General features: G+C 49.4%; 1 protein-coding gene and 1 long non-coding RNA gene across 6 annotated transcripts; both read right to left on the bottom strand.

Annotated features, from left to right (window-relative positions):
• On the bottom strand, nucleotides 1–4,486 carry ttc19 (tetratricopeptide repeat domain 19). Of its 5 annotated transcripts, XM_061798597.1 has the most exons (11): nucleotides 4,292–4,481; nucleotides 3,540–3,664; nucleotides 3,338–3,414; nucleotides 3,157–3,267; nucleotides 2,269–2,307; nucleotides 2,144–2,200; nucleotides 2,015–2,076; nucleotides 1,844–1,938; nucleotides 1,563–1,726; nucleotides 1,058–1,220; nucleotides 1–996 (listed from the first exon to the last, which is right to left on the bottom strand). In XM_061798597.1, the coding sequence occupies exons 1-11, from the start codon at nucleotides 4,438–4,440 to the stop codon at nucleotides 845–847; spliced, it is 1,194 nt and encodes a 397-aa protein (XP_061654581.1). In that variant the 5' UTR covers nucleotides 4,441–4,481; the 3' UTR covers nucleotides 1–844. The 5 variants fall into 5 exon arrangements, 4 of the variants coding, with proteins under 4 accessions (XP_061654581.1, XP_061654580.1, XP_061654582.1 ...); XM_061798596.1 differs by having other exon boundaries at nucleotides 2,144–2,307; nucleotides 3,157–3,262; nucleotides 4,292–4,484; XM_061798598.1 differs by lacking the exon at nucleotides 2,269–2,307 and having other exon boundaries at nucleotides 4,292–4,482.
• Nucleotides 4,487–4,963: 477 nt separating this feature from the next.
• On the bottom strand, nucleotides 4,964–7,063 carry LOC133489481 (uncharacterized). The gene is made up of 3 exons (XR_009791921.1): nucleotides 6,905–7,063; nucleotides 5,305–5,361; nucleotides 4,964–5,109 (listed from the first exon to the last, which is right to left on the bottom strand). It is a non-coding gene; the product is annotated as an uncharacterized LOC133489481 (long non-coding RNA).
• Between the last annotated feature and the right edge of the window lie 2,731 nt (nucleotides 7,064–9,794).

Genomic DNA, 9,794 nt, shown 5'->3' with positions numbered 1-9,794 from the left:
TTGAATAATTCATGTTTATTGCCCCTTGAGGGGTGTCGACTCCCTCAAGTCCCAAGCAGCCACCGCAACACTAATCTTTCGGACTGCGGTTGGTTTTATTGTCAATATTCGAGTTTGTCAATAGTCCATAACTTAACAATAAGACTGCAGCAGCGCAACCCGCACGGCGCTATATGGACGCTGACGTCGCGATGCAGCCGTCATAGTACAATCGCGCTCCGCTTGCGATTTGTTTCCAGGAAGTAGACGCTACCGGATCCGCCCGCTTCCCTCGCAGAGGCTCGGGTTTGAGCCCGTGCCGGACAACATCGAGAAGGTTGGTGATGTCACATGTCTGCCGTCTTACTAGCAACGTGACTCGTGTGGAATTTTCTCCAAAATGTGTAATGAGCACTTCAATGGCTTCTAAAATCCTCCCTAACAAATAGAGGCAAATAAATGAAAACCTTCCCCAAAATAGGAAAAATCACAAAAAAAAAAAAAAAAACCTCAATTTCTCCAGAACCAATCATCTGATTTTAGTGGCCGTTCCAAGCACACTCGGCATTTTCAAATTCATTTTTGGCAAATCTTGCCGCGTTGCTCATCTTATCGAACCGCCTGCTGTAAAGACCTAAAGACGTTTTCGAAGAAAAGGTTGGAGAGAGGTATATTAAAGTACACCGCAGCTGATAAAGAAGACAAGCACATTGAAAATGTAAGAAAAGTCGAGGAAATCTAAGAGGAAATCATTTGCCGCAGTATTGGCTACTTTGTTTTTCTGCAAGTCAACAAATGCAAACTTGTTTTTTTCCACTTCAGCCTCCTTTATTCCCCACGTAGAAAGTGGACCTTTGACCCCCACCTAAGCGGAACGCGGCTCCGCCCCCTCGCGGTCAGGTTCCGCCTCGGCCCGCCCGAGGCTCCGCAGGATGTGCCGGACGGCCTCCCGGTCGTCGACTTCCCGCGCCAGCCCCAGGGCCTCGCGGAGCAGGCGCACGCCGTCGTCGTGGCGACCTGAGCGCAAACGAACAAAGTTAGGTCGCCGCGGCGGTCGGCCGGTGACCTTTCGCCCCACCCGCGTGCAGCAGGACGGCGGCCATGTTGGCCAGGAGGACGTGAAGGTCCTCGTGTCCCGATGCCCGAGCCGCGTCCACCGCCTGACGGATCAGCGCCAGGGCGTCGTCGTGGCGACCCTGCATATCTAAAATGGTGGACAGATCGCTCATCAGGACCAGAGTCTGCGGGTGAGACACACACGCACGTACCGTCAAACAAATTTCATCTATTTGGAAACAAAACACAACAAAGCGTTCAGTTCAACTTCAATTCCTATAGTAATGTGTGCCATAGCAGTGTGTAGAACTAAACACATTACCAAGTATGCCTGTATGCAAATAGCTATTTTCCCCACTGTCTGCATCAGGTTGCTGACGTGGTATCGGTGTATGCAGTACCGGAGAATTAGCATCAATACCCGATACGTGTAGCGGCATCGCTGCGTCTTCACTTGTGGTGCTGTGCGTGTGTGTTTCACGGTATCCTGTGTGTGCGCGTGTTTTTTTTTGTTTTGTTTTTTTAACCTGGTGATGTTGCGGCCCCTGCTCCTGCCTGCAGATGTCCAACGCTTTGCGATAGTCGTCGGCCGCCTGCGTCAGTCGCTGCGTGGACGCCAGGTAGCGAGCGCGCGAGTCCAGACACAAACCCAGCAAGAGACGCGTGTCCTTCCGCAGAACCTCGTCGGCCTCTGGACACGCACGCATGTAGGCGCCAAAGCCACAACAACAACAACAACAACGTGAAGAGGAACATAACAAGAACTTGAAGAACATCGTGCCGACGTATTACGGTCGACGTTATTCACCTGTCAGCTGATCAGCCGGCGTCTCCTGAAGCTTTTGCACTTTGACCTCCAGAGTCTCCAAACAGAACCTGAAGCCGTGCTCGGCAAGCTCCGCCCTCACGCACGCACACAGTAAAGCCACGTGTGATTTGACATGTGCGTCCACAAGCGGCCGGCTGGCGCGTTGCTCACTTGTTCTGCTGGGCGTACATGGCGGCCAGCTTGAGCGACATCTCCACGAAGGCGTTGTCGTCCTGCGAACAGGAAGTCGCTGAGCGGCGAAGGACGGGACGTTGGAGAGCGCACGGAAAGGTGGCTCACCTGCGGCGTCCCGCCCGCCAGCATGTAGCTCATGGCCGCCTTGAAGAGCTTCTCCGCCTGCGGGCGAAGAGTCGGAACGTCACCGCGGCGGGAAGCCGACAGCCGTCGAGCAAACTCGTACTCACCTGAGACAGGTGACCACGAACGTACGCCAGGTTGGCCATCTGGGGAGAGACGGGATTCGAACCCGATCGCCAACAAATTAGTCTGCTGACCCCCGCGCACCAGGCGACTCGCCCTTCCACAACTCACCACAACTGAAAAACTGCGACCCCTGGTGTTCTTATTGGAGAACAACGTTTCGACGGGGTCCTTTTTTCAACCGCAAACAACATGGTGCGATTGTCAACAAGCAGATTGATTCCGCCGTCCGCCCGTGAGAAGTGAAAATCCGCCCCATTTAAATACACCCTGGCCATGTTTTTCTAACATTTTTGGTACTTTTTTACTTCTTTAAAGACATTTTTCGAACAATACAAAAGCAATGGATAGCACAAAATATTTTACAAATGGTATTAAAAATAGAGTAACAACTGTAATAATGTACTTGCATAACTTAACATAACGTGAGTGATGATGATGAAAAAAAGCACTGCAAATAAGCGGGGGTTTCTGTGTATAACGGACCGTGCTCCTCTCCGCGAGAATCTGCAGGCCGAGAGAGGACAATAAAAGTTGGGAGTGGGAATATTTGAGGGGCTGTTCCTCTCACATTCACGCTGGCGGATTTCCATGACAGAGACTCTCCACGCATTGCTTTTTAGCCACGGGTACATCTGCAATTAGAAATGTTCACGTATCGCCCAACACCGAATAAACGGCGGCCCGCTACAGCTCGGCGGCCGCGTCTCGCTTGGTAGGCGCGACCGGCATTTTTCTTGAGAAAGCTCACGTGATACGACGCAGCGTTTCTCATTGGCCGTTGCATCTGCGACGGCGTTTGCCCGCCATTCAAATTTGAAACGACAGCAAAACTAGTCGCGCCGCGGCTCGCTCGCGTCGGCCACGCCCACCTGGCTGTAGGTGTAGACGATGGCGGGTCGGTGGCGCTGTCGCTGCGCGATGACGGCGGCGGCATGCAAGAAGGACGACGCCGCCTCCAGCTCGCCCCTCAGGATGCTGAGCTGCGGGCGAGGTCACACGACAGGCGGAGGTCACACGAGGCCCGAACGCGCGAGCGACGCGTCTCGCTACCTTGGCCTTCTTCAGAAGCGCGATCAGCTCCTCCTCTTCGCTCGCCGCCTCTTCCGAGGAGCCCGACAGCGAGAAGGCTGAAGCCGCACGCGCGTCGACAACCGCAAAAGATGAAGAAGACAAAAGATGACCAAGAACTGTAAATAACAACGAGGAAGAAAAAAGTGTGATCACAAATTGACTGATGTCGGGCGTCGCTGACCCGCCACTGCCGCCGCCGCCACCTTCTTCCATACTTCTCGTTTTTGTCGTCTTCCTGGGCCCTCGTCGGGCTCTCCCGCCCACAGCTGCGATGTCTCGGCGGCGTTCCTCTGCGCTCCGATGACCCTGAACACAGTTTGTCCAATAACGCGAAGATGGCGGTGGGCACGCTTGATTGACAGACGAGCGGCTCATTAGCAAATGCAGCGGTGAGCAGTCAAGGACAGCTTGAGTATTCCTTCCGCCAAATTGTATTCATTTATTCCCAACATTCTGTTTGCTTCTCTTGGCTTTCCGTACACGGATGTTAGATTTTTCTATCCGATCAGATTTCACCCTCCGTGCGTTGCCATGCCGACCGAATCTGCCTTCACAATCATGAGGGGCGGCCCACGGAAAGAGCAATAATGGGAATGTTTAGTTCATGTTCACCAATCGATGACGTCAGCTTTTTTCCATCCTGTTTAGTCGGTCACAACAAAACTTGTTACAGCTAGAAAACAAAAATCTAAATCAGCATGTCTGGCGAGCACTATGTACATAATTCAAAACATTTTTAGATACATTTTTATAGTTTAGTGCTCCAGATGATGTCCTTTGATTGATGATTAGTTTTAGTCCGACGTAAATGTACGCCGCCCCCCGCCCCCCCAACAAAAATATTACGTCATTCTTTACGTTGACCAATGACAAGTGTTTGGAGGTCGAATTAATATTTGTACTTGTACGTGTCGTTTGGCAGTTTGGCGTCACCTGCGCAGCGGAGCGTTGAAGAATCCGAGTGAAGAGCAAATGGAGCCGCTCGGCCGCGTGGAACTCCCAAAAACCTGCACGAAGGCGCACGCGCTCGCTTGTTTATAGACAGACAGTTGCAGGGCGCTTCGCATACTCGCAGCCGCCATCTTGACTGCTAGGACGGCAAGGAGGAAGTGACGTCACGCGCCCACTCGGAAGTGATTTGCATTTGTCTCAAACAAACACAAGCACACGAACCAACGTCAGAAAACAATCAAAAATTGATCCACGTTCAGTGTAAAAATGTAAGCAAATGCAGTTTAAAATATTAAAACATTCAACTTTATTATAAATACAACTCAAACTAAGATTCGTTTCTTTCAAAAAAATCATCAAATTAGCTGTCCAGTTGTTCAGTTGACCAAGAGTGTTTGTCGTGCATATTTTCATGTTGCAGTTTATTCCGCAATTTTGCAGCACAAACGGAGATGCTGCAACTGATGACGTGTGTCAAATGATAATTCCCTCGCGTTGAGCATCGCTTGCATGCCGAACCACTTTCTTTTAAATGTCGACCGATTTTATTAGATCATTCAATTATATATATATATATATATATATAAACATCAGGTCATTTGTAATCATCCTCTACTTTCCAATTTGCAATTTCAAAGGAAAATAAACACAAGCTTGTTTTGACCTCAATGATTTTATTCCAACAGTTTGAGGTTCAGAGGGAAGAAACAGAAGTGAGCTAATTGCAAAGAGCGCCGCCTGCTGGATGGAGGAGATTGTGCGCTTCAAACACGATCACGTGACCGCACCCCAAGGAAGATCTGGAAAAACAACCAAAAGGTGAGCAAGCTGACCACGCCCCCAATGACGTCACACACCGCCACCCAATGAGGTCGGATCAGACAAACGCTTCGGTCCGTTTTTGTCATAGCTTTTTCCCGCCGTGAGAACAAACTGCTGGCGGGTGCGGCTACAATTCGGCCTTTTGTTCGCATCATCTCCGCTCGTTCGCTCACCGCCACGATGGATCGTCGAGATGGCGCCTCCGGGCTTCGACGGGCCTCCGTCCGCATCTGCGACGAGGTCAAAGTTAGTCGCGAGCGCCAGAACGCGATGCGTTTACGGATCAGAACCCGCTTCAGACCGGTGACGTCACAGCCCCGCCCACTTGTGAACAGACTGCCGGGGGAGGGGCTTCAGACGGCCTTTCGGCTCATCACTTCCGCACGCAAACGTTACGCTGCTTTCAAGACAATAAAATAGCAATAAAAGTTCATTGGCTCCTCCCAAATCACTCCAGGATTTCCCGAAAGCGGACCTACCTAAATAGTTCCTAAATGATCCTTTTGGAGTGATTTGGGAGTCGGGAATCATTGAATGATTCCGAATGCAGTCGACTGCGTTCGCAAACAGTTTTCATTCCATCCATCCATTTTCTGAGCCAGTTAGCCTCACGCGGGTCGCGGGCGTGCTGGAGCCGATCCCAGCTATCATCGGGCAGGAGGCGGGGTACACCCTCAACTGGTTGTCAACCAATCGCAGGGCACATACAAACAAACAACCATTTGCACTCACCTTCACACCTATGGGCAATTTAGAGTTGTCAATTAACCTACCATGCATGTTTTTGGGATGTGGGAGTTAACCGGAGTGCCCGGAGAAAAGCCACGCAGGCACGGGGAGAACATGCAAACTCCACACAGGCGGGGCCGGGGATTGAACCCCGGTCCTCAGAACTGTGAGGCAGACGCTCTCACCAGTTTTCATTGCGTACTCTATAATTACTACTAAGCCATTTTTCTAACTGGAGTAGAATATTGAGTCATCAGTCGGCCTTGGCAACTAATGATTATTTTAATAATCGATTAATCTGTCAATTATTTTTCAATTAGGCTAATCAAAGAATTTCATTTAAAAATAAATTTTAAGTTCAACGAGCTCTCCAAACAAACGATTATCAAAATAGTTGTTGGCATATTGACTGTTGCACCTCAAGTTTTACAGTTGGATCTTTATGTACGCCACACTTTCTCCTGCATTCGTTTTTTGTCTTGTTTTTTTAAGAGTTGAATTGGCGACTGGTTGGTTGTTGACTTACTTCTCCCGATGTATCCGCTGTTCCACCATTTAAGGGATAACTTCTGCTCGTTAAACATTTCAACAGCACTACACAATTTATCTGACTATATATTAAGTAGTTAGTGTGGTAATAACTAGTCTTTGTTGAAGTGATTTGATGTTGGTCAAGGACACTATTCGAGTGTTTGAAAGTTCCCACGTGTCTTGAACGCCGCAGTGAACAAAAGAAAACTGGAGGCTAACCTTCAAACTAACACCAAACCAATCAATCCATCCATCCATCCATCCATCAATCAGCCCCGAAGCTTCTTCGCAGCTAGCAGGCAAGTCAAACGCTCCTCGTTCCCCTTGGACTGAACATCGGACCTCGAGAACTTGTTGACTTGCCAAACTTTGTGCATTTACAAAACCGCGACAGGTCACACGAGTTAGCCGCAATGTTGCTAACACCTTGTAGCTCGAGCTTCCCTTCCATTCCAAGCGCAAACAAGCCTGACTAAGTAACCTTAAGGCGTATCAACGAAACAGAAATGTCACCTCGAAGAAGCTCAAAGTTGCCCAATTGTTGAAGGAAAGCAGCACATTTAACGGTGGCCACTTCCTCCTCGCGCGCGCAGCCGTTTTTCTCCTCCTTCGCCTTCTTGCCTTCTTCTGGACGTTCGTAAACGTGACGGCACGCGGCTGCCCCCCTGTGGCCAAAGCGTGTGATGACAACAGGACTTGCGAGCCACAGCCACAGTACTCCCCACCTATTCGCGATTCGCTCGTCACAAATTCGTTCGCTTTTTTTGTTTCAGTGCAAGTTTACGGAAACGTATTGCATTCACTTGGATTAAAAAAACTCCTCTTTTTCTGAGTACTTTTGAAAATATTTTTCTCAGTTTTTCTGTCTATTCCCCCCCCGCCTGTTTTATGATTATTCCCCCCCCTGCTGTTTTTCTGACTATTTTTTTTCTTATGACTAATAACAATACCATCTATGTGACTCAAAGACAGGAGTATATCCCAGTGAATGTCTATTCTCATTGTGAGCTGACAAATACTAGTAAACCGTCAAGCAGGTGCAAACAAACCTACAATGTCATAAAACAAGTTGTGTTTCTTATCTTTTTTTTTTTTTTTACAGAAAATGCAGAAGTAACAAATAGGAAGAATGTCTACAAATGGACTTTTCGAATGTGTCAATCAATGAAAAAATAGCAGAAGTACGACGAGGCGTAAAAGTTGAAATCAATATCGATCGACTGTGACAGGAAGCGTGAGAGCAATCGGAAGAGCAGTCCTGAGGGCGACTCCACCGGGGGCGCTACTCGTCCGGAATTACGCCGCTGTCTGACGTGGGCGTGTCTTGTGCCTTCGCCTCTTCAAGAGCGTCCTGCGATGTCTGTCCGTCCAACTATCTGCAGCACGGCGAACAAGCGCCGAGCACGTCTGCCTCGCACTTCGGAGGCTTCCTCCTGCATTCCGAAGCCGCAGGCATAATTCAACATTCAGAAGACACAAAAGATAGATAGAGAGATATATACACAGGTGGGTAGAGTAGCCAAATATTGTTACTTTACAATAATATGACTCAAGTAAATGTCAAAAGTAGTCATCCAAATATTTACTTGAGTCAGAGTACGAAAGGGCCCAATGAAAAAACTACTCCAGTAAAGAGTAACTTCACAGCATGAACATCCAATCAAATCATGTATGGGAGTCGACACACACCAGCCAGCCACCATTTCAATTTCTCACAGCCAAGAAACCAACAACGCATACATTCGAAGTCGAAGATGGAGTCTAAAAATAGACGCGCACACGCAAGAACGAGTAAATAAAAATAGCCAACGGCATGTCGGTCTTTGTAACGGAGTAAACGATCCTTCTTCACATAAATACTCAAGTAAAAGTCAAACGTCTGGAAGTAGTCTGTTTCTCATTCTTGGCTACTCGCTAATCGCTGCAAAGGGATTTGTTTTAATTGACATTTTTTTGTAATGGATCTATCTTGAAATCCTCTGTAGTGATTCCAAAATGGCCACCGGCCCAAAGTAATCGTGAGGGATTCCCAACACGGCCGGTGGCATTAAAGCGGAAGAGAAGGCGGTTACCATGGCGACCGTCGGCACAGTGCGGTGCGGGCGCGCGTCGAACGTGGCGCGCTATGCAGCTACTGCGTGCGTGTGATGTGAAGAGTTCCGCCGAGAGCGTTTTCAAAGATGGTGTCCCGGTCGTCGAGGGGGACGTTTGTGCGGCGGCTGTTTAAGAGCGACGGTCGCCATGGCAACCGTCTCCTTTGCCCGCCGCCTGCGTGCCAACCGCCCGTCTTGACCGGCAGGCGACGGCGCTCGGTCGTCGTGGCCGCGGGCACTCGGCGAAATGCTGAAAGCTCGAGAAAGGAGACAGGAGGGATGACAGAATGAAGGATGGCAGAAGTAAAAGCGGTGTTTCTTCTTAACAAAAGTACTCAAGTTTGGTGCAATAAAACTACTCTGACGAATACAACTTCATCAAAAAGTTACTTCAGTAAATGTAGCATGTGACTACCCACCTGTGCTTCCAACCAGTCACTGCATAGGAAGAGCATCAGCTGATTTTCACTTCCTGTCCACGCCCACCGTCTCAATTTCACACCATGCGCGCGCAGACTTCCCCCTTGAGATGAGCGTCCTACATTTCTGCCATCAAACGTCTTCTTACGTAAAGCCGCCATCGCGCGCAAGCCGCTTGCGGCCTGTTGCTAGGCAACGAGCCTCGGAACACTCGCCGCCGAACCAGAAACACCACCAGCGCGTCGACGGGGACGAAGGACTCCGGTGGAAATAAGCAAAGAAGAAGGCGGACGTGTGCAGTCGTTGAGGAAGATGAGAAGCTAGAGCGGAAGGAAGGATGGACAGAAAGGAGGAAGGATGGAGCGATGGAGATAAATAGGTAGGAAGGACAGAAGAAAGGATTGAAAAAAGGAAGAAAAGAAAGAAGGAAGAACAGGCAGGAAGGAGAGAGCAGGGAAGAAGGATGGACATGAAGGAAGGAAGGCCAGAAAGGAAAGATGGACAGCAGAAAGAACAGAGGGAAGAAGGAAGGACAGAAGGAGGAACAAAAGAAGGAAGAAGGACAGAGAGGAAGGAAGCAAGGAAAGGCAGAAAGCATAGACAAAAGGATGGAAGGAAGGAAGGCTAGAAGGAAAGAGAGCAAGAAGGAAGGAAAGAACAGAGGGAGTAAGAAAGACCATAAGGAAGGACATAGAAAGGAGAGAAGGACACATAAAGCCAAACGAAGGACAGTTTGCCAGCCAATCGCAGGGCGCTTCTTGGTTCACGGGGTTAAGGAAGACGCGACATCATGTAGAACGCGCGGGTGTGCGCGCGCTCACATATGGCATCCCATATTTTCCCCTCCATTCCTCCACATGCGAGCTCCCCCCTCCAGCTGCACTTTTGCT

The sequence above is a fragment of the Phyllopteryx taeniolatus genome, chromosome 14, assembly GCF_024500385.1.
Source record: "Phyllopteryx taeniolatus isolate TA_2022b chromosome 14, UOR_Ptae_1.2, whole genome shotgun sequence".
NCBI classification, from domain to species: Eukaryota; Metazoa; Chordata; class Actinopteri; order Syngnathiformes; family Syngnathidae; genus Phyllopteryx; species Phyllopteryx taeniolatus.
The sequence above is the reverse complement of the archived record's forward strand: the minus strand, read 5'-3'. Positions and strand labels throughout refer to the sequence as shown.

What these genes read in the sequence shown, in the direction of transcription:
- ttc19 (XM_061798596.1), bottom strand. Translation starts at nt 4,440, where the DNA reads ATGGCGGCTGCGAGTATGCGAAGCGCCCTGCAACTGTCTGTCTATAAA. An exon ending in TCGTCTACACCTACAGCCAG is followed by an intron (nt 2,308 to 3,156) that starts GTGGGCGTGGCC and finishes GTCTCTCCCCAG; the next exon opens with ATGGCCAACCTGGCGTACGT. An exon ending in ATGTACGCCCAGCAGAACAA is followed by an intron (nt 1,939 to 2,014) that starts GTGAGCAACGCG and finishes TGCGTGCGTGAG; the next exon opens with GGCGGAGCTTGCCGAGCACG.